The 25,518-nt window shown below is 34.8% G+C and overlaps 1 protein-coding gene across 10 annotated transcripts in view; it reads left to right on the forward strand.

Moving 5' to 3' along the window:
* The window catches only part of DLG2 (discs large MAGUK scaffold protein 2), a 2,183,817-nt gene that overhangs the window by 522,753 nt on the left and 1,635,546 nt on the right, over positions 1–25,518 (forward strand). For all 10 annotated transcript variants that reach the window (XM_032295960.1, XM_032295961.1, XM_032295962.1 and 7 more), the window contains one exon: positions 8,931–9,005. In XM_032295960.1, coding sequence (XP_032151851.1) covers positions 8,931–9,005 — 75 coding nt within the window. The remainder of the gene's footprint in view (positions 1–8,930; positions 9,006–25,518) is intronic.

Consider the following 25,518-nt stretch of genomic DNA (forward strand, 5'->3'; position numbering starts at 1 on the left):
GAATACTATACCACTTTACCAGGCAGCAGTGTAGTTAGCAATAGAGTCTCCTCAAAGACCATTTAATTATGTTTCAAAAAAGAATATCTAAAAATAAAATTTCAAGACATAAATTATACCATTTATTATCTATGCCAGCAAGAATTTTGATTGTTGTATGAAAACACAGTTCGTAAAGTATTAATATTTTAGCTTACCCCTCTGATACCTCATGTTTTTACAATGAGAAATAGAATCTTTCATGCTGTATTTATAGATATCCTAAAATAAAATAATTTGTCTTCAAACAGAGTTCTAAATAGAGCATTATAAGGATAATTTCTTGATATTCTTGATGATAAAAATTAAAAAAAAATTATTTGCTAAAGAAACCATAAATAAAAGTGTACATTTGTAGCAAAATAATTTCTTCCTCCCTTTCTTTGTTTTGAATCTCCTAGGATTTCTAGATATGCTGTTTTCTTGTAAGTCTCTTAAAATAAAACTGTCCTGAATTAATACACCCGTAATTTATTCAGCAATCTAAAGTTCTGTTTAAATTGAGAACATATCTAATTGCTAGTCCTTCCTGGCTATTGCTTGATGTTGGCCATGACACTTGATCTACAAAAGCCTGCACATTTTTTCATTTATTAACATTTGTCCCCAAATACATATTCATAGGTGTCAGGAAGACAGGGCATATATACAAGTAATATCCATTGACTGTTTTCTTTGTGTTACGTTGGCCAGAATTTTAAGTAACTGAGAAAATCCTCTGATAAGAAAAAGCTCTGTAAATTTAACATGGTGGCATTCCATGTGTATGTTTCAGAAAACACTAACCAATGTATATGCACTTTTTGAAATTCAAGATCATAAGAGCAAATTGGTATGAATTGCACATTTAATAGGTTGTAATTATGTCTTATCAAAAGCTCAACTTTTAAAATTCTTTATTCTTCGGAAATATGGTAATTGTTCCCTTTCCTATGTAGTTAATTATAAATTTCAGGAAGAATTAAGTGTGCTAAATCTCTTCACTTTTTTTCTCTTTGTCTCTATGGTAGCAGAGAGACTAGAAGTGAATTACTTTCATCTTGTTTCTGAATGGCATTTCTTTCTTCAAAGAATTTTGGAGTCCTGAAATTTCAGATATTTTTTACTAGCTGTTAATTTGTTAATCCAAGAATATTTACAAATGAATTTTTAAATATGTCTTGAAGGAAAAAGTAGTTTGTTTTAGAAGTCACAGTCTCTTATGTTTCTCTTATGTAGTTTATGATATAATAGATAAGATCTGTCAATGAAAAAATACTTATTTTCTGTAGTAGTAACAATATCCAAATTTTCCTTTTTGCAAAGAGAAAAGTACAATTGCAGCCCATTCCTTTTTTCTTATCTGATTACTAGGATACAATGACAGAATGCAGATATCAATTACATTTAAAGTATTTTACAAAACTCTGCTTTTAAATCTTTTATTTAGAAGCGTAAATTACTCTATTGCATTTAACTATGCATAGTAATAACTAACTTTTGAAATTGGTGGAGCTTCAGAGAATACTGGGACATGACTCCACAAACTACTAAAATACCATATTATATTTCTTAGAAATATTTACTACCAGCGATTTCAAGTTAAGTGATCCCAGACTGCAGAATCAGTTTTGGCTCCCAAATTTAGTTATCTTAAATTGCTGCAGTATTTCAGACATTCTTTTAATCTTCTATATACTGACAAAAAAGTTACAAACAAACTTAGATTTAAAGTACCTGGCATTTGCTAAGCACTTTCATGTACTTTTTCTTATTTAATGTTCATAGTTACCTTGTGAGATAAATATTATTATTTTATACTCAGATACAAGAATATAGACTCAGAGGAGTTAAGTGGAGCAGGAGAAAGATCCCCAATAAGATAGATATTGATATTATTATATATTAATATATCAGGCTCTTGGACATACATATATATGTTTATGAAGTTTTATAATACTAAAAATAATTCCTTAAGCCAGGTTTTATTTTTCCCATTTTATGGATTAGAAAACTGAAACTCACAGAAATTAAGAAATTCATCCAAAGCCACAGATATAAAAAGTGAAAACTCTGGCATTGTAACCCGGGTCCAGTGGATTCCTCATGGTATTAAACTCTCTCCTCTACTACCTTTTAGGGTTGATGTGATGATAAAATGAGTTAACAGTGCATGTCAAGTGCCTGGGATCTAACGGTGCTCAATGAATATTATTTCATTATATATCTAGGAAATGTCTCCTGAGTCCAAGCCCGCTGTCCTCTCCCCATTGATATCCTGAAATATCAAGTTACAACAATGGTTTCCATTTATAATCTTTAAATGTGGCCAGCCTAAAAACTCAGAGTCTGTTCCACTCATCATAGTTAATCTGGGTAGCTAGGTGCTTAGAATATTTTAATGCAGTGTTTTAATCCTCTCATGCACTAGTTAGTCACAGACTGCACCTCTGTTAACCTGGGCAAATGTCTGCCTGAAGTCACAAAGGACTTTGAAAAGTGTTGAGAATGACTCAGCACCATCATCACTGCCCACTGAAAATCCCTTGTTCTCAGCATCCTTTGGAGAATAGGTCAGGAGCATTTTCTTCATTTACAAAAGAGGCAAATTCATGACTCCCCAGCATGGCTTCAGTTTTAGTAAGGATTTCCTCAGAAACAAATTAGGCCAACTTATTTTAAACATCTTTTGAAGCCTGAGAAAATAAAAAGAAGCAAATGAAAAGATAAGTCCAGGAAGGGATGAAGTCATATGTTGAGGAATATTCCCAAAGTTGAATAAAAAGGTTAACACTCACCATTAGTATGTTCTGCATCTGTAATTGACACATTTAACAAGGAATACTCATGTGATGCAGTAATAGAAGTCATTTTATTTTGGGGTCCTCATTGTTTGTTTAAAATGGCTTAATGTCAGTGGTCCTCACCCTGCCCTCCAAATGAAAATGGGTATTCTCATAACTTTCCATTTACAGGGACTAAAAAGTCCTACAGTCACTGAAAATCACAAATACAGTCCCAATATCTTAATTAAAATTGTTGAGTCCCAAATACTAGTCAAAATTTGGAACATATTCCAGATTAAAGATTCTCTTTTTCCTACTGTGGGATCTTCAGATAGGACATCTGCTTTAGGGGAAGGGAATGCCATAGACTTTTCTTATCTTTTCCCATTTACTAGTTGGTTATTGATCCTTCCAAGTTTGGAGCATAAGAAGGAAATAAGAAAAGGAGACAAGGAAAGTTCCTACTGAACTGGGATTGTTGCGCTTTTTGCCCTCTCAGCCTGACATATAATAACAATGATAAAAATAACCAAAAAGGAAGAGAATTACTGACACTTAAACAGTGCTGATTATATATAGAAATAGTTTTAAGTGTTTTACTTATAACTTTTAAAATCTTCATAACTATGGCAAAGAGAAGTAAATTAACTTGCCTAGGGTTACATAGCTAGCACAGCAGGTTGGGGATTTTAATGCAGCCAGAAAAAGTCTGGCTGAGTTTTTCCCTCATGGACACTTTCGTGGGTCTTTGGAAGCCTCCCCTTCTGGGCCTCTCTAAGTGTCCTATGATGCATTTCTTTAGGCCAAATTTTACAGCAGTCCACCCTAAATGGAGGGTTGTCTTGACAAGTGTTACAATGGCTCCAGAATGAATCTTTTGCCTTGACAAACTCTGAGAGTGCAGGCTAACCCAGATGAAGCCACTTCTGACTTAACCAGTTTGCCATGTTATCTCACTGGTTAAGCTTCTTAGGTGGGAGTCAAATTCCAGTATATTGGCCTTCTAAACCAAAAGAAGTTATGTTAAGTTTTAGGTCCAGTCCAAATTGAAGTTTATTTCACTAATTGTAGGTGCATTGTGAGACTTCTCAACCCTTCCTCAAAGAAATTCTCTCCCTTTTCTAAATCTTCAGTCACCCAAATTTTGTATACCAGCATTATATTATATTATAAATAGGATTCAGTATCCCAAAGTTGGTTCTTGGTAATTTCTTTTGAATATTGCACATGTGGTCTGCCTCCTTTGGAATCTCATTTTTATATCTTGGTGTCTTAGGACTTCCAATGTAACATTTTTTTGCACATATGTATACCTATAATGTATTTTACATTAGCACATGGCAAAATTTGATTTTCTCTTTTTCTAACATCTCATTCTAAAATGACATATCTTTATGGGAAATTAGAAAACGAATTCAATGAAAACCTTTATTTTGCCAAAATAAATTATTTATGCACATATGTATACATATACGTAAAACATCTTCATGTGTATATATGTATCTATAGACACATTATGTGGAGGATGCATAATGAACACGTGTCTACAGATACATACATATAAATATAGATACATATACATCTATATTTATAAATGTATAAAATTGATGATTTGGAGGCACTTTGGGAGTGGTTGTATTTTTCAAATTTTTTGAAAAATTTTTAACTCTTAGTATGTTAGAGAGTATATTGGACTAGAAGTCAGAAAAAGTGTTCAAGTAATTTTAACAAGAATTAGCTCGTTTCTAAAGTACTTTACAACTCACAGTCCATTTGCACACACATTTTTGCATGTCGTTTTAGTTCTGCATGCAAAAAGCCACTTAGTTCTGCTCCTTGGGCATCATGTTTTGACCTCTTTTTCTTCATCTGTCAAATACCTAAGAGTCTCAGGGATGAGAAGACAGCTGAAATGCTTGTTCAAAGATTAAACTCAGGAGGGCCTCTTATGTGTTTTATAGGATCAGATCTGTATCCCCCCATGTCCACTTCCTGGTCGAGCTCATTTATCCCACACCCTGCTGTCCATTTAGTCTTGTGAAGTAGAAATAAATAAAAAGAAAGGCTGAAGTCAGCTTTCTGTATAGCATAAAATCATTCTTTCTCTTCAGTCCTGGGATTCTGAGGTCCAGAACTGAGGAGTTTCTGGACAAGGCCAACAGTTTCTTTACTTTGTGCTATCAGTTGGTGCACTGAGTACCTTTAGCCTGTAAGGCCCTCTTCTTATACCTTCACCTCCTTAAAATTGTGTTGGATACCTGAAGTGTCTCTTCAACGAAGTCTTTCCTGAGTTACCCAGCCAGAGGTAAATACTCCACCTTTTGCCTCAGTTCATCTCTGCAATTTTCCATTACCCTAGTTCATTTCTTACTCCTGCCCCAAGAATGAGTACAATGAATATTTTTGATCTGCCATGGAACAGTTTCTTTATCCCATATCAGTAATATTAATTTATAATTGTATCTTTATTGGTTTGTCTTTTTCCTTAGAATAAGTACTTTTTTAGACAGACACTGAGTCTTGATATATCTTTATTCCTAATGCAATAGCTTGCACATAGTAATTGCTCAGTAAATGTTGACCAACTACATGAATGGATTAATGGCCCTGTTATTTAACTCTGTTTTAAACTTAGCACATTGTATTGTACCTCCTAAAATGTTGTGAGCTTTTGGAGAATAAGGATTATTTAAAGTTTTATACCTCTAAATTTTAAATCTCTATATATACCTAACATGGTACCATTCACGAAGTATATTTTGACAAGTGAGGAATGGGTAAATAAATGAGCAGATATGTGTACAGTCGTATCATGCAACACTTCACAATACTGCCCCCTCTCTCCCATAAAAAGAAACTCCTTTGATTACATTTTACTGTGAACAGTACAACAACAGAAACTTTCAGCTCTTACTCTGCTTTCAAAAGAACATGCTATTTTAAATGAAACATTTAGGTCAAAATTTTATTTGTGTGAATCATCTCTTGCTCTGCCACATACAACTTTTTCTGAGGATGAAATGACTGTGTCTATATAAGCACTTGGTAAACTCCAAAGCACTGTAATAGTGTATAAGCCCCTGATACACAAAAAATATTCCCATGTTATTGGGGGTTTGAGAAGAAAATCTTTAGAATTCTCTTAGTCACTTAAAATTCTTTGTAGTTACATATTTATACAATCAATCTTAGGTGTAATTGGTCAGCATATTTAGCTAATGTTCTCAGAATATTCTGGAATGAAATATGTTGAGATTTTAAAGTGAGAAACAGACAACCAAGGAGGAGAAAAGATTTGGAGACATCAAGCTGTTTCTGAAAGACCAAGACCCATTCATAATTTTGTCTCTTGAGACGTGTTTTTAATGGTCAGCATTGTAAATCCCCGAATCCTGGTGTAGTCACATATCACTAATCTACAGGTATAAACATGCTGAATAGATGAATGGGGAGAGAAGGAAGGAGGGAAGGCTTTATCTTTGGGGGAATTTGTCACCAATTTCTATTTTAAATCTTTGCTTGGAGAGCTATGTTGTCTCTTGAGGGAATTCTAATGTTCTACCTTGATTTTTCAACTTAAGAATTAACTAAGAGTTAGACATGAGAATGTGCTTTTGAGTAGGAGGTAGGCCCAAACTCTGTTATGCCACAGTGTACACGTTAAATGTTAAGAAAAAGATACTGAATTAGGAGAATGAAGACTTCTGGGAAAAAAGAATTTTAAAACCATTTCCTTCTCCACCTACTGTGGTGGATTCCTTGACCCTTGTTAGATCTTGTCTTCTTTAGAAGTAGAGCAGGTGGTAGACAAAACATGAGGTTAGGATTTTCAGTAACAAAACTTAAACAGAAGGCTCTTTTGAGATCATCTAGTCTCGTGGGTGTCAGTTTTTGCTAGCACTGAAACACACGGGGAAATAATTATTTCCTGTTCACATCCTCAAGACCCTAAAAGATGCCTCATCAGTATATTAGAATGGTAAATGCTCTCAATTGCAGGGTATACCCCTTTGGTAGAGAAAACCAAATATTAAATTATTGGTAGAAGTATAAAGTTTGCAAAAGATCCTTGCGTAAATTTGGCACTTTCTCTTTCCACATCGAATCATGAATCTTAGACAACTTGCTCATTTTACAGATGAGAAAAGTGAGAAGTGAGGTCTAAAGTGTTAAAGAGAGTTTCTCAAAGTTCCACACATAGATTAATGGGAGTACTAAACTAAATTCCAAGGCTCTAACTTCAATTTCAATATTTTTTTCTTGTCATACACTAGGATTAAAGAATGATTTATGTTCACATGGCATCTACAGTAGTCTTTTTTATTTGTATGGCTTTGTAAAATCATTGTTAATTTTCTTAGTTAAAACACTTATGAGAAGAAGTTAGTGACAGAAATCAGGTAATAATGGAAGGTAAACAGAAACACAGATTTCTACCTTTCTTTATCCCATGATGTGCACTGTAGAAGTTGAAACACACTTTATTTATGCACCCATCATATTTTGTGAATACATTGTGTGTTCTCATTAGTAGCTTCCTTGCAAATTGTGATAATGATCTGAGGAGAATCTATATATATATTATCCATGAATTAGGCAAGATACTAACACTGTTTCACAGATATGACTACCAAGAGCATTTCATGGCAGCAATCACATGGCCAAAATTAGCTTATAATTGTGGTTATCTGACACAAGTCCAGTGTACCTTATATACTCTGCTGCTGCTATATATCATACTTTGTGTCAAACAAGAAAACTGATAACAGAGATTGATGATATAAGTTTATTTTTATGGTGACTTTATCCAAAATCACTCATACAGCATTTTAGGGCTTAGTGATGCCTTAAAAATAAATCACCCAAATAAAGTTACTCTAAAAAGCTTACAAATCACAGACAAAAGTTTTTAGTGTTATAGGAGTACTGCATTCAGTATTTTATTCAGTGAAATCAAAAATGTTAAGATCATTCATTAGATGAAATCAGATTGGATGATGGCATACCTTAACTCCCATTTAAGAGAAAATCTAAAATAACAGAGGCAACTTCTTATAAAAGAAAGAGCATACATGGGTACCAGAGTCAGCTAGAGTCTTGCTGCAATCTCAGAGATGCTGTTGTCTAGTAGGGTGAATTTTCGGCAGTTGTTTAACCTCTCTGAGTCTGTGTTTTCTCCACCACAAAATGAGCATAATACTCCTGTTCATGTTTGTTCTGGGGACTAGTAGTAATATATATTGTGTCCAGAATAATGCCTTGCATATTTAGTTGCTCAATAAATCACAGCTGTGGTTTTTATGGTGATTATTAACATTATAAGTATACCTATATTATCACTGAGAAGACAGTGAAAGAAATAAAAGATTAAACATGGTTTATTAAAATCACTCCTTTTGGACTAACCAGTTTTAGTTATCAAAGGGGTGGAGCAGTATTGCTGGTGAAAGGAAAGCACTGTATTGTTTTAAAAAGCCAATTAGAAGTAAATTTACCGGAATTACAACAAAAGTATAGGTTAACTAGAGAGAAATTTCTTTTGTAGAAAGAAGTGCCTGGAAAATGGCTTAGAATGTCAAACCTCTGACTTCTTGAGAAAGTTGTGTCATTTCTCTTCACTTAAGTTTTTGATGTGATAAAAAGTCCTCTAATATCTATCCCTTTCAACTCAACATTCTGGAGTTCTGTGAAACACTCTAGAGAGAAACACTATCACTAGCTTATGATCTGGAAATAGAGACAAATAAACAGCCTTCTATACTTTGACTCATGTGATCTCACAGGAGTACAGCATGTATCAGTGCTGACTACGAGCCTGGAAGGGAACAGTCAGCCTATGGGTTATGAGAGCTCTCAGTTGGTTGGTATTGAGGCCTGGAAGGTTAGATGCTGAGAAAGCCTGGTGCCAAAAACCTAGTCATTAGAGTAATAAAAAAGGAAAAGGATAATATCTTATGCTTTGATAAGAGTAGAAATATGTACCTAGTTTTCTGCAGCATTGCACCAAAAAAAGCATTTTCTCTCTGCCATCCTTGTAAATATACATATTGATAATAAACATGTCAGCTAGTATATATCTACTGGACATGATAAATAGAATATAATATCATTTTTACTTATTTGCAGCAAAACCAAGGCAGATGCCCAGCCCAGAATTGTTCAGTGGAAGCCCCTGCTTGGATGCCTGTCCAACACTGTACTGTAAGTTTGATTATTCCAAAATTGGCCAGATTGAAGGAGAAATGTTTCTGTATTTTGGAACAATCTTAGTGAAATAAGCCCATATGTGCTCTAAAATTCTGGAGTAGAGCAATATTTTGCAAGGAGAAAGAATAACTTTTCAGAAAGCTTTGCATTATTAAAAAATACCTGTGATTAGGGGTTCCATGCATTTTGTCAGAGTCAGGATAACTTGGAAAGGATTACTTTAAATGGGTTATTGATTAGTTAGATTTGGAAGGTCATTAAAATGAATATATTTGCACGTATATTTTTCTATAGCTGCGTGTTCAGCAGTATTTGATTTTAGATGCCTTGAAGAAAGATGCTTTCTCTTTTGTTACTGTGTCAACTGCTTAATAGCGATGACCACACCAACTTGCAATTTTCAAGTCTTCCTGTTTTAATAATAGTCTGCATTTGCATGGTATCTTCTACCAGAGAGTTTTCCAGTGCCTTAAAAACAAACAGGTACTATGTCATTAACCTTGTGCTACAAATGGGAGATTTAAACGCAAAGGGAATAAGAATAGTGCGTCAATTGTAGTGCTGGGAACAGATCCCAGACTTCCTACCTCTCATTTCATGTACTCATACTACTACTCTGGGCGCTGAAGTGTGTGAAGAAAGTGGCTGAAAGTATGATACTCTGTAATAAATGGGTTGCCTGACAGAAATGGCAGTGGTATCTCTTGGGCTTATATATCCTGTAAATGAGAGTTTGTCATGAAATAATTTGCGTGCGATGGAGCTGAGAAATTAGAGTTACCTTTTGGACATTCTCTTCATTTGACTCCCCTTGTAGGCAAAGTGAAAGTAATATGTGGAGCTTCTTAAATATCCTTATCTATTGTTGAGGTACCAGGTGCTGAAAGATAAAACTGGACTGACAGCACGTCTTAAAACTATGTTAGCAGTAAGCATGGAGGAGCCTGATTTTCACTCAGATTGTGTAACAGATGAAGCTTCTTTCCTCAGTTTTTATCTATAGCAGAAGGAGAAAGTGGGATCACCGTTAGTGAAGGAGAGATGATGATGCTAAATTTTGGAGGTATTTCCGCAGTGCAGAGGGAGCCCAGACTCGCTGGAGACTTAGATAATATGAAACTGTTATACTTTCTGAGCAGATGGTCAGAGAGAGTGCATGCTTAGGGACTGCTTGTGATAGAGAAATAATGTGGTTCTTTTGTTTTTGTTTATTTTATTTTATTCCTGAGATACAGTTTTGCTCTGTTGCCCAGGTTGGAGTGTAGTGGCGTTATCTTGGCTCACTGCATACTCTACCTCCCAGGTTCAAGTGATTCTTTTGCCTTGGCCTCCCCAAGTAGCTGGGATTACAGGTGCATGCCACCAATCCCAGCTAAGTTTTTGTATTTTTAGTAGATACAAGGTTTTGCCATGTTGATCAGGTGGATCTTGAACTGAGAAATGTGTTTTAATAATTGTTTGTTCATCAGTCATTGCTTTTATTGTATCCCTGATAGTATCATTTAATAATTACTTATTCCTACATCTGTTTCTCCATGAGACATATAAGAGATATATAAGGCTCTTTGGGGGCCTTATATATCCACAGCTAGTAAAATTTCTGGTACATGGCAGAAATTCTGGGAGTTAAGTTTCAATGAATGAATCTCCGGTGTTGATTTTTCTCTTTGTAAGTTTTAATAAATTATTTCACAACTCTCAGATTTCTTGGTAAAGAGGATTAATAATGGTATTTTACCCTCTTAGGTTGGTAGTTTTTATTTCTCCTGTTCATTGTTCTTTAATACTTTTCTTCTAAGAGAGTACCATAGAATATGTATTTTCAGGAATTTTATTTTCAAGCTACAATATTTAGTAATTCCATTCAGCTCTGTCTGGTACTATGCCAATTGCTGGAGATAGAAACATGAATAAGGCAGTAATCCTATGTAAATCAAACACACTGATGTATAACACTAATAAGAATTTCTGATCCTCTAATACACTGGTAATTTCAGCCAAAAATATTAATATAAGAGCTTTCATATTTTATTACTTTGTGCAATCTTATTGCAAGGAAATGCATAGTCAGAATTTTGTCTTTTGAATTATTATAAATCGTTGATCCTTCATTATTCCCTTGGAGTTGAACCCAATGGGATCTGGGAATCCCATATTAGGTTCTTCAATTTTAGAACCTTAGGAACAAATGAAAAATTACATTTAAGACTCTTCCTGAAGATCACAAGTCAGAAGTACCAGCATTGAAGTTTTACTCTCAGTGCTGTGGTCAGGTGAGAGAATCAGAAAGTAGATATTTTTTTTTCATCTCTGCCACAGAATTGTGGGCTCCTGGTTTCATAAATTTCCTTTGCTATTTACTTAAAAGTAATAATATCTCCCAGTGAAACACATATTTTCTGAAGGAGTTGTGCAGCACATGCTGATCTGCTTTCTCTGCAGAGAAGCCCCAGTCCACAGAGGTAGGCTTTGGTGGTCATGTTTAGACTTCGTGAGCCTGCCCCTGGCCATGACTGACTGATCCAGGAAGTAGACGTTTGATTGTAGCAGGGCTAGTTGAATTTTCTTTCCTGGGAATTTGAAATTTGTACTACAGATATACCAAACTGGTAGTCATCAATATTGAATCATATGAATGAGAATAGTTTGGAAAAGTTACGTGAGCGTCAGTTGCTTAGACCTCTAAAGTCACTGTGTATCTGCCCTTCTTAGTTATTATGTACTCAAAACTCTTGGATTCTGTGAAATGGCCTCAGTAACTTGTCAATAATCAATGTTACTTCTTTCACAATTATTTAGATTTTGTTTTATTTATTTTTGATAGGGTTTGTTCTTTGATTTGCTTGCAACCAAAAAGAAAGTAGTTTAATACTGTTAGTCAGCAATGTTTATTAGAGTCTCCCCTAGAGCTAGCCTAATAAGTAGTAGTCTCAGACAGAAAAAAGCATTAACACTGGGATTTTGAAAATTTATGTCTCTTTATTTCAAATATCTGACTGTAGACAACACAGGTATATTTTAAAATGATGAAATAATTTGATAATAACTTAATTTACCTTATAGAATAAAAAATGTGGGGAGCTGACTTTACAGTTAACATGCATATTTATATAACCAAAAACTATGTATGGTATGTATGAAATTCTGGTATTAATATTCATTTTCTCATCTCTCAGGAAATAGTGAAAATCTTAGCCTTGTGTTCCAGAGAATGTCTTGCCTGTCTTAAATTCTCCAAGGACTAAAGCAAGTTATAAATAAATTAATACACGCTTACATGCATAATAAATTGATAGTTTCTATTATCCTTGTGCATTTTTCAGATTAAGTTTGTTATTTCCTACAGTTCTGTCTCCACTGTCCTATTCTTGCTCTTTGTTGTTCTACTTGGAATGATTATATCCTTGTAATTAGGCCTTATTATGTTTTACAAAAAAGTCTTGATTTTCATGTCTGCATTTGCCCCAAGTTCATTTTAAGTGCAGAGCTTTTATCATTGGATTTCTAGCTTCTCTAGACTGCTTTGCAAATGTCTGTCACCAGTTAACGTATTGTCTTGAAAATGGCTTCTATTAACTATTTGTTCTCTCTCTTCCTGGATTATTTTTTTATTTTTTTATTTTTTTTTTGGCACTCGGCACCTATGTAGTAATGGCACTGAGAGGCTTTTTTTTGTAAGACTTGTCCTTTTATTGATAACTATAATGTACAGATTGGGGTTCAAGCAGAAAAGAAATTTTGTGCCCCAATTTAGAAAAATGGATATAATTAAACTTACTGAATACATGCAATATCTTTCTTAGTGAAAAGTGTGGCAGTTTAATTGTTTCTCTCTCATTGTGCAGCTATATTAATCACTAGAATGATAGCCTTCCTTACCCTTACATTTTACATTTAAATTGATGGTGTGCCTCATTGGTTTGTATGGCCATGAATATTAACACAGTAGCTACCTGAGCTTCTGCTGTCTATAAACAATTGAGAAGATGCCCACAGATCCTGGGACTCAGATGAAGAAAGGGAACTTTCTGAATCTGGGTAAATTAGGATAAGAATTAGCATTTGGCACTTGGAATGAAAGAACTTTAGATTTGACCAGCTATAAGAAGCTTGAGTGGCTGCTGCATTTTAGAGCATGGTTTCTGAACCACTCAGTATGGCTTTGGCCCATGAATAGATTTAATTATTTTGGGGAATATCCCCAAACCCAATTCCAAATGTACTCAATTCTTAGTTATTGGGTATACTCAGAAAGTGTGATTATATCAATTAGACATACAAAATATAAATACACATGATTTAGCTACAAAAATTTTTTTGTTTCTTTGCACATTTTCACAGCCCTTAGTTACTGGAAATTAAAGAATAAGGCTAGGAAAGGAGTTTCTAACAGCTAAGTTGACTGTTATTATGGAACTTATCATAGATATTGCTATATGTTTATCATAGATATTGCTATATCTATATGTTTCCATCACTATATAATATTCACTATAAGCAGATATGTGAAATATTTTAAAATAATATTTTAATATCAAACATTTATAAATTAGAACACTGAATTCTGACTATGTCAACTCTCATTTACTTATTCAAGAAGTAGTTAGTGAACACGTTATAACTGACCCTTGGATTTCTCCATATAGCAGGAAACAATATGTACAAATAAATCATAAATATACTTGGCAACACATTATTTAATAATGGTCTATAAAAAGCACTACAAATTTTCCAAATGAGAAGTTGCCTTAAGATGGATTTTTGGAAGACAAGAGATGCAATATTTGGTCATAGTTAAAGGTACACCCTTTGGAACTGAATGAGATTTGTGTTGAAGTATTAACTCTTCCACTAATAAAGTATTACTCCTCTACTAGTAAGTTGTATGACCTTGGACAATTTATTTTATCTGAGTTTATGCACACAACAGGATATTTTGGGATTTACATGAAAGAGTGTGTAGCGTTAACATAGCACCTGGCACAAAGTAAGTACTTGGCAAGTGCTAGAAAAAAAGAAAGAAAAGGATAGGTCATTTCTGAAGGGAGTGCATGGGACAGGATGAATTGGTGAGAAAGAGCATAAAAAACAGACAATAACCCAATGGTAACTTAGGGGTACTTATTTAGATTTATTTAGCAGAGCCCTGTCTGGGAAAAGGTTCTAGGAGTTCATACAACTCTTTAAGGCTTTGAAAGCGGAATCTTGCAGTTCTTGAAAAGAAACTTTTTATTCTCTGACAGGCAAGAGCCGATGATATAGGACTGTCATATTAATGAGAGCTATTTGTATTCTCAGCCATTTTTATTTCTGTTTGTATACAGCCATTTTTAAGGAGTGGGACCAGGTATTCCTTTTCAGTTAAAAACATTTTAACATTTTCCTACTATGTGTCTCTAGATTATGAAAGTAATTTCTGTCTTTTATGGGGAATCAATATAAAAACAGATGCTTCTCATAGAAACCAGAGGAGATGTTCTTTTAAAGTGTTAATTGTTTCAGCATGCTCTCCGAGACTGCCTCATATTACCCACAGTCAGGATCATTCGGTTTAATTGGAACCAGTTAATACAACATGCATAAGCTATTCTGCAATAGTCCTAAAAGTTTTTTCCTTTTTCCTTCTTTTTATTTTGTAGCTCCTCCCCAACTCTTCCTTTCCCAGAATGCATCGTGTGACCTAATTTGGTATACAGCCTACATAAATACCCAGGCCATGGCACTCCGAACCATCTAACCCGGTTATTAAATAGTGTTGTGTCTGCTCTCTGGGTGTTTCCAGAGCTCCTATGAAGGCAGCACCCTATGGACACATTCTACTGCTGGGAAATTGGACCCAGAATGGCTTTGAAGAGTTGTCTTTCCAAAGACTACGTATAACTTTTATTTTTTAGGGCAAGGTTTTCATGCTATCAGCAGTCCCCTTATAAATTGAAGCCAGGACAGTATCAGATAATCATAGTTTTAGGAAAATTGTAGAAAATTGCAGCATACAGGACCTTAAATTGGTGAGCAGTGGGATTAGAGTACATTTGGCCATATAAATGGTAGCCATAAGGTTGGAATCTAAGAATCCAGAGAAGAAATTATCTCAGAAAGGGCATAATGTACTTTAAGAAATGTTATGTAGAGTGCCTCTGATTTCATTTTTGCTGTAGTCAGGGGCTCTTAATCAATGAAAGTATAAAGAAGATGAGATTGATAGAATGGGTATGTTGCTGTTTTCCCTGTCCTCTGGCCCTTATAGTATTTTAGACTTACACCGGTTTCCTCTCTAGTTTTAAAGACTCTGCTGGGAACAATACTCATATAAAATAATTTTGTTACACTGATCTTTGAAATATGCCCAGAAAGGGAACCCACAGTGTTTATGGAGGGGGGCATTGGTTCATGGGAGAGATGAAAGGGCACTCCCAGTGCGCACACATAAAACCTACACAGGAAATAAAACAGAAGACACATAGACATGTATTCAGCATGCCCTGGGCAAAGAAATGGAGGATGCAAGCCGTAAGGTTGCTGGCAAGATCTTGGAAACTAAATGGAGGAATAGTGGATAGGCCCACAGTAAAACTGAGGTCACCAACGTTTATCCTCAGTGTCCCTAACTTCCTCTTTCTGTAATTTTTAATATTTTCCCTAGAATTTCCTCTTTATTCAATTCGACTGATTTGAGGATGTCAATATTCACCCACCACTTTCTATTTTCTCTCCTTTTTTTTTTTTTTTTTTTTTTTTTTTTTGCTGTTCAGCCAAAGATCTGATAGAACACAGAATGAATATAAAACTTTATGACATTCTTCCTATGAGTATTTGGGATTTTTTGTCTGTATATCTCTTATTTTTGTTTTACATCAGTTTTTTTATTTTTTAATGTTTTAACAGGTTCTTTGGAATATAATTCACAGATGGTACAATTCACCCATTTAAAGTATACAGTAACTGTTAGTTCTTTCACAGAGTTGTACAACTGTCACTCCAATCAATTTTGGGACATTTTCATAACCCTGAAAGAAACCCCACACCCATTAGCAGTCATTTTGCATTATCTTCCAAGCTCTTATAAACCACTAATCTGTTTTCTGTTTCTATGGATTTACCTATCCTAGATACTTCCTGTAAGTGGAAGTATGTAATATGCAGCCATTGTGACTGGTCTTTTGCACTTAGCCTAATGTTTCCAAGGTTCATCCATGTTATACCATGCATTATTTCTTCATTATTTTGCTGAATAATATTTCATCCTATGAATATACTACATTTAGTTTATCCATTCATCATTTGCTAGACATTTGGATTGTTTCTACTTTTTGATATTATAAATAATGCTACTATGAATATTTTTGTGCAAGTTTTTGTGTGGACATGTACTTTCAATTCTCTTGGGTATACGCCTAGGAGTGAAATTTTTGGGTCATATGCTAACCTTATGTTTAACTCTTTGAGGCACTGTCAAACTGTTTCCTGTAGCATTTGCACCATTTTACATTCCTTCTAGCAATATGTGGATGTTTTAATTTTTCTACAGTCTCACCAACACTTGCTATTATATATCATTTTGATTCTAACAATCCTAATAGGTGTAAGGTGGTATCTCATTTTGGTTTTGATTTTGAATTACATTTTGATTGGTGATGTGACTATGTTTTCATGTACTTATTACCATTTGTCTATCTTCTTTGTCAAAATGTCTATTAGTATCCTTTACTCATTTTTAATATTTTTGTCTTTTTATTATTGAGTTGTAAGAGTTCTTTATATGTTATGGATATTGGTCCCTTATCAAATATATGATTTTCAGATATTTTCTGCTGTTCTATGGGTTATCTTTTTAATTCTTGATTATGTTATTTAGAGCATAAAAGTTTTACATTTTGATAAAGTCTAATTTTTTTCGGGGAGCACCTGTATTTTTGATGTTATATCTAAAAAGGCTTGACATAACCCAAGGTCACAAAGATTTCCTTCCACATTTTCTTTTAAAAGTTTTATAGCTTTAGCTCTTGCATTTAGGTCTAACATCAGTTGTGAGTTAGCTTTTATATACAGTATCTATGGATAGCCACGTGAAACAGCATCATTTGTCGAAAAATCTATTCTTTCCTCCATCGAGTTTTCTCTTCCCTTCTGCTGAAAATCAGCTGACTCTAAGTACAAGTGACTGTTTATGGACTTTTAGCTCTATTCTAGTAATCTGTATGTCTATCCTTTTGCCTGTGCCACACTGTCTTGATTACTGTAGCTTTGTAGTAAGTTGGAAATTTGGTAGTGTGAGACACCAACTCTGTTCTTTCCCAACATTGTTTTGGCTATTCTGGGTCCCTTGCATTTTTCCTGTATTTTAGGATTAGCTTATGAATTTCTGCAAAAAGCCTGCTGTGATTTTGATAGAGATTTTATTGACTCTGTAGATCAATTTGAGGAATAATATGGCTGTTTATCAATATTAAGCCCTCTGATCTATGAATGTCCTTCCATTTATTTGGGTCTTCTTTAATTTTTTTCTACGATGTTTTATAGTCTTTGGAGTACAAGCTTTGCCCTTGTTTTGCTAAGTCTGTTCCAAAGTATTTTATCCTTTTTGATGCTTTTATAAACAAAGTTGTTTTCTTAATTCTACTTTTACATTGATCGTTGCTAATGTATGGAAATATAATCAGCTTTTGTTAATTAACCTTGTATCAGCAACCTTATCAAACATACTAGTTCAAATAGCTTTTTAGAGAATTTCATACAATTTTCTATATACTGTGTAAGACTATGTCATCTGCAAATAGAGACAGTTTTACTTCTTCCTTTCCAATCTGGATGCCTTTTATTTAATTTTGTTGCTCAATTGATGTGACAAGACTTTTCAGTACAATGTTAAATAGCATTAGGACGAGCAGACCTCCTTGACTTTAGAGGGAAGGTATTCAGTCTTTCATCACTGAACATGATGTTAATTGTGCAATTTTTGTAGATGCCCTTTATCAAGTTGAGAGAAGTTCCCTTAATTAAATGTTGGTTGTTTTTATTATAAAAGAGGAATTTCTATTTGTTTCTTTTGATGTTTTTAATATTTAAAAGTTTTATTTGTGAAAATAATGCATTGGCTTTCTATTGAGAACATTAAGAAGCCCTTTTCTAGGATTCCTGAGAGCATAATCTGCCTACTCATAATTCATGCCTGACTTTTTCTGGGCGATTTTTCTATGACACAGCATCATTAAAGCTTCTAAGTTGCATGTTTCTTGCAAGTGTTTAAAATACTTTCACAGACTTTATATTTACTCTGGGTTGACTAGGAAATATATTCTTACCTTGTTTGACAGATGAGGAAACTGAAACTCAGAGAAGTAAAATCACTTATTTTGACATCATATCATCAGCACATAAGGGAGCCAGAATGACTCCTTCGGATTCCCAATCTGACTCTGTTTCTGATATTGTTTACTGTCTGTATAGGCAAATTGATGCTTCAGAGTTTGCTGTAGAAATTATGAGTTAAGAAGAGGCTTATATTTTTTTATTAGCTATGCTTTGTATCATGGAAGATGCCACATGGATTCTATGCACTGCAGTTTTGACAGCATTGGAGTGTTGAGCAACCATCTTGGCAGCCACAAAAGCACATTTGAAGATCTTGCTTCACATGTTGGAATTGCTAATCTTATTTATTTGGAGAAGACCATGTATATAGCCACTGTGTAAAATGGGTTACAAGACTGACTGTTTAGAACTTCAGCATGTCTTACCATTTGGAATTGAAGGAATTTTAATAATGGGCTTTCTCTAAGGGGTTGCTAGGCTTTTTCCACTTCTTGGTTTCATCCTTTGTTGCAGTAATTGAATATGAAATGTTCTCCCAGAGTTGATTTCATGTCAGAGTTGTATGGTACAGCATTGTATTTTCATAGGTTTGTACAAGGGTAATAACAGAACATGGTGATTCAATAATTTGTAAGCTATTGGGAATACAAAATGCTATAATGGGATGGATTCATAGTTTTTCCAATTCAAGAGTTCTGTCTCTGTGTCTAAACATGTACCTGGAAGAATCGAGTATTTATTCTGTCTAACATCAACTTACAGGAGCTTAAGCTGTAAACAAAATTTTACTTATTTAATATCCAGAAACCTCAATTATGTAGGATAAACTGAGAAATACTAAAAATGATGTTGAAGTGGACTAAATCAGTATTTCAGTGCTCACAACTAATTTACTGATAACTTATTCTATGATTTTCCGTATTGCCTTCTTAATATTTCTTAGGCATGCATGTTTGAACATTAGCAACCCCTAATGCCTTATAGAGACTTTTTAGATGTGTCTCAAATAATCATGGCATTTTATTACTGAACCAATTAGACAATCCAGATAATGAGAGCAGGTGTATGGAAATTCAAGAGAGGACATTGCTAAAGCCTGCTATATTGACAGTCAAGAGAAATGGCAGCTGACAGCAAGGAAAGAAATAAATGTTAAAAGCAAGAATAAGCTCTGACACACTATGAGGTAATTTGGTGGTGGGGCACTGGAATATTACAACTTTATATTTTGATTGACATTCATAAATGTTGGTCATGACTCAACACATAAAAAACAAATTATTTCTAAAACAGTTTTGGAAAAGACATCAGAATTACTTTTGTGTCTTCTACTTGTAGCTACCAAAAACATTTGACATTTTAAAAAACGTTCAAAATACAAAAATATATAATGCTTTAATAACCTTAATTCTCTGGAAGATTCACATTTATGAGCCTCTCTTTCTTTGACAGTTCTTAGATGACCCGTTAGCTGGCACATTTCACTTCCTACAAACTCTCAGAGTAGCAGATTTTTCTCTTCTCTAACCTAAGTAACTGAGGTATTTGCTTGAGTTTGTGGTGAAGACTATGGTGGTATTGAAGGAAGGAGAGACTGATGGCAAAACAGAGCCCTGGTAATATGTGCAAGGAGATTTGCCTTGAATGGTTTACTGTCACTGGTTAAAAGTGAGTGCATTGGCATGTGCTAGCGTTACTTGGGCTTTTCATTGTGGATAAACCTTTTTCCTTTTGATCCTTCCAGCCATCACTTAAGGAAGGGCATATTGTATTGGAGGAAGGACATGAGTTTTGGAGTCAAGCAGAACTTGTTGAAATTTTCTTTTTCTCGCCAGATATATGACCTTGTCGATATCTCTTTGCCTTACTTTCTTCATTTACAAAATAAAAATAATTACCTACCTTGCAAGATTATTTCCAGAATTAGAGACAACATATGCATAGACCTAAATCAGTTCCTGTTGCATAGTAGGTTCTCAATTCATGTTATTTTCATTGCTATTATTATATTATTATCAGCACTAGATAACTCTGAACGTGGTTGCATTTAAGATCTATGTTGCCTCTCAAAAGCACTTGAGCAGTGAACTCTCTCACAGCTTGGCTTAATTCCACTGACCTCAGATAGTGTAAAATACAACTGAAATATATGGAGGTTAGATGTTTATATGAGTTAATTTACTTAATAAGGGCATAGAATTTAAATTTTTTTCTGATGGTGATTTATGTTATAATTTCGATATCTTTGAAAGGTATTTCCTAAATCAGAACCATTGCTACACTTGGTTTTGGCTGCTTGAGTTCCTGAAAAGTACTTTTCTTAAATAGAGTTTAGCCTTGGGTAATGAAGGAGCCTCTAGAAACATATGTGATTGGTTTGTTTATGGAGTGCCAGGTCCAGTGCAATTATAATGCTTTCTTTCTAGAGACAAAGTAAATGAATATCTTATGAACTCTCCTGGGCATGTCTCCTTAACTATCGTATTCTCTTTTATCTGGCATTATTAGATCACTGTAGAATAAACACAGACACCATCAAGGGCTCTTGATTTGGGTATTGGTGGCTATTTATAGACCAGTTGCAGATAAGGGGACATGAATGACAGCTCCTTAAAGTGAATAATCCCACTTGAAAACTTCATAGTGCATATGTTTCTTTAAGGAAGCTTTTCCTACAGTATTGAGGAGATGGATACATCACACAATTTAATGTTAAAATAGAAGGCCACACAACATACAATCAGGAGTATACTCTTAGTAATAATTATTATAGACTTTTGAAAATATTTGTTCTTTTTGGTTTTTTTGGTACTTATAAATTATCTGTATCAAAGCTAGAAATTCAAGGAAATAACAAATAAATGTTATTAACGTGCCTGAATTATATAAAACAGATATAGAGGCTTTCTTGTCAATGACTTCCTTGCATCTGCTTACTGTCCTGACTTTTTGTGCTCATACTATGCTTAGACTGGCCTCATTAGATTTAGCCTCATGTAGTCCAGGCAGGAAAGCTATTCCACAAGGCCACATCTGTAGCTACAGCCAGCTTCCTACTACCAATACAGAACAGGAGTCAACACCAGACTTCATGAAGCAGCCTCCAGCTGCCCAAGAGCTCTGAGGATTTGTACAAAATGTTTGGACAAACTTTGGCGTCAAGAAAACTTTTAACAGCACTTGACACAGGAATGGATCGTTAATTACTGTAGCTCCTCAAGGAGGTCCTGTTTTGCAGCAGGCAGCATAGTCCTTTGCCTGCCTTATAAATTATAAGTCCAGATTAATGTACTGACTCCCTTGCTTCGGTAACAAGAGATACAACAAATGCATCTAATCAAAATCCCAAACCTGAGCATGACTGGAGCAGATGGAGAAGGAATAGCAGTGAGAGAAAATATGTACAAACATTTGAATATTTCATTTGTTGATCCATATATTTTCATTCGACTTGGAACAAACATCTAATTAAAATAATTAATGCCATTCAAGTCTGGATTGGCTGAACCTATCAACCTATGGTAAACAAACACAATAATTGATCTTGAAGTCTATTTTAGTTTACATATTGTAGGAGTAAAAATTTTACATAATTTAATATTCACATTTAAATATATCTTCTCTCTAAAGATGCTGATACTCTTTTGAAAGAGTCAATTTGTTTCTGCAAATTGACTTGGTCATACACCATTGTCCTTTAGGTTGTGTCAGCATTTACTTTAAAAAGTTTTACACTGTTTATAACTTGGATGCAAAAATGCATTCTGGGCTAAAACTTAATGTCTAAAATCTTTGTCCAAAAGCAGTTTTTTAAAGTACCCATGGAATTGCAGTTTTATGACTCTTTGAAAGCTTGAGGTCTATAGGAAGATCTATACAAAACCAAAAAAAAGAATCTCATCTAACCCAGTCCCTGCGCATTAGGACAGTGCATAGAATCTGGAAAGAAACGGGGCTGTGGAAGGGAATACAATCCTCTCTGTCACCAAACTGGAGAATCAAGGTACATGTTTTATTCTTGGTTGTACTACTTGAAGTACACTGGAAGGAGCATGGACTTTGGAGTCACTCAGAACTGGGTTAAAATCCTAACTCCACTGTTTATTTAATTTAGGAAATGTCTCAGCCTCTTTGAGTCATCTCTGTGATTCAATGAGATGATGAAAGTAAAACTAAAGCACATATTTCCTTCAGTCCTTCTCTTATGATTTATGGTGTTGTTTGAAGCTATTCATTGATTTCCTATCCATTGATTAGAGTACTTATGCTGAGAGCTTATTTTTAAATAATGGATTTTCTTTCATGTATGTTGCCCAAACATAAAATATTAAATCAAACAAATGACACAACTAATTGTACTCTACCCCTAAAGAGGGAAAAAATTGCATGCAGAGTACTTATTCTGAGAGCTTATTTTTTAGTAATGGCTTTTCTTTCAAGTATGTTGTCCAAACAAAATATTAAGTCAAACAAATGATACAACTAAATCTGCTCTCCCCCGCCACCCAAAAGGGCAAAATACTGCATGCAGTGTAAGGGCAATTCATATTATTTTAGAGCAAAAAGAAAATCACTACTTTTCTCTTCCAAAATCCCCAGTCTAGGGACTTTCTTAGCCTTCTGGAGCCTTATACTATGTATACAGAATATGCTACAACTGTCTCCAGTCTTCATGACCAGACATCTGGTAGGGCTGTGACCAAGGAGAGCCCTTGGCAACAGAAATTTAGCTTTTTGTAGGACACCAGGAAATGTTCTTTTTACAGTTGTCTGAAGAAAAAACAATGGAAAAGAGGGGGAATCCTAAATTTCTTGTCCTCAGAACTGTTCTCTTGCCCATAGCTATTTTTTCATTGCAACCTTTGTTAAACAGCCTGAGTCTTCTGGTGCACATTACCAATATTCATTCTGTTCATTCAAATCTGTGTGTGAACCTATCTTCCCTCCTTTATTAATTCAGTATATATTTATAGGGTGCCTGCTATGTCCCAGGCTCGGTACTAGGTTCTATAAATGCAAATAGTGTGAGATAATGGACATAGTCCTTGAACTCAAGGAGGACTGAGCAATAAATTAAGTAATTATGTAGGTGAAGATAAAGTTGCAGTTGTGATAACGTGCCACAGAGAAGATGCATATGGTATATTGGGAATCCATTTGAGGAGGCATTGATGTAGAGAGGGAAGTCAAAGAAAATTTCCTTAAGGAAATGCTAATTAAGCTTAAATTTGAAAAAGCGAGATCAACTTGGGGAAGAGAGAAGGAGAGATCCATTCAGGCAGAAAGAACCAGCATATACAAAGATACTGTTGCAGAAGGAAAAGTGTCCCTTCTGAGACACTGTGAGACCAACATGGCTCAAGTATAGAGAATAGGTTAGGGAGAAAATGGTGAAAGACAGGACTGGGGAGAGAGAGAGACACAAGCTTATGTTTAAGATTTCATTGAAGTATTATTAAGCACATTGGAGAGAGGGGGAAGGATTGGGTAACATCATCATATTTTAATTTTAAAACTGTCATTCTAGCTTCAGTGAGAAGAACATGGAAATTTGAGAAAAGGTGCAGTGTTTAAGCAACAACAACAAAACCTAGTTATGGAGCTTTGCATAATTCCAGGCAAAAGATAGTGGGAGCATGAATGAGGGTGTTGGTGGAGATAAAGAATGAAATAATTTGAGATGTTTGAGAGTAAACATGCCAGGTCATGGAGGCGAATTTTATATAGGTATCGTAAGAGGAAGGGCAGTATCAGGGATGACTCCTAGCTTTCTAGTCTGCATGAACTATGTGTAGAAGCGTCATTTACTGAATTTGGGAAATCTGGAAAAGGTTCATTTTAGGTATGACAGTGGGAGGATAATGAAGTCTCTTCTGAAAAAGTTGTTTGAAGAGTCTTTAAGATGAAAGTGGAGATGTTAATTGACCTGTGAAGAGGATTAGGTGCTGGTATCAGATAATAAATGCTAGGTCAAGGAAAGTTTTTTTTTCCCCAGAGTGAAAAATGAGCGTATTTAAGAGCTGATGAGACTGAAAAAACAACTGAATTAAGGACTGAGAAGTGTTCAATAGATTATTCAACAAGAAAGGCATTATTAGAACAGTTTCAATAAAGTGGTAGGGATTGAAGAGCAAATAAGAGAATGTTTACAATATAGACATACCTCATTTTGTTCCACCTTCACTTTACTGAATTTCACATATACTGTGTTTTCTACAAATCAAAGATTTGTGACAATCTGTGTTGAGCAAGTCTGTTTGCACCATTTTTCCAACAGCAGGTGCTCACTTCATGTCTGTCTGTCACATATTGGTAATTCTTGCAATATTTCACTCTTTATTAGTATATCTGTTACGGTGACGTGTGATCAGTGTCTTTGATGTTACTATTATAATTGGTTTGGGATGCCATAAAATGTGCTCATATAGGATCAAGAACTTCATGATAAAATGTGTATTCTGTCTCCCCCACCAACTAGGTGGAATAGGGAGGCATGGTCATTCCCCTATCTCTGTGCCTCCCCTTGAGCTTCCCTATTTCTTGAGACACAACAATATTGAAATTAGGTCAGGTAATAACCCTACAGTGGCCTCTATGTGTTCATGTGAAAAGATGAGTCATACATTTCTCACTTTCACTAAGAGTTAGAAATGATTAAACTTAATGAGGAAGGCATGTTGAAAGCCAAGATGGGCTGAAAACTAGGCCTCATGCACCAAACTGCCAAGTTGTGAATGCAAAGGAAAAGCTCTTGAAGGAAATTAAGAGTGCTACTCCAGTAAACACATGAATGATAAAAAAGTGGAACAACCTTATTGTTGATAGAAGAAAGTTTTAATGGTCTGGACAAATCAAAACAGCCACAACATTCCTTAAATGAAAATGTAATCAGAGCAAGGCTCTAAGTCTCTTTAATTCTCTGAAGACCAAGAGAAGTAAGAAAGCTACAGAGGAAAAGTTGCAAGCTAGCAGAGATGTTGCTTCATGAGGTTTAAGAAAAGAAGCCAGGCTGAGGCAGGAGAATTGCCTGAACCCAGGAGGCGGAGGTTGTGGTGAGCCGAGATCGCGCCATTGCACTCCAGCCTGGGTAACAAGAGCAAAACTCTGTCCCCCAAAAAAAGAAAAGAAGCCATCCATATTACATAAAAGTGCAAGATGAGGCAGCAAGTGTGGATATAGAAGCTATAGCAAGTTA

Source organism: Sapajus apella, unplaced genomic scaffold (assembly GCF_009761245.1).
Source record: "Sapajus apella isolate SASKATOON/1434 unplaced genomic scaffold, GSC_monkey_1.0 scaffold34, whole genome shotgun sequence".
Classification (NCBI taxonomy): domain Eukaryota; kingdom Metazoa; phylum Chordata; class Mammalia; order Primates; family Cebidae; genus Sapajus; species Sapajus apella.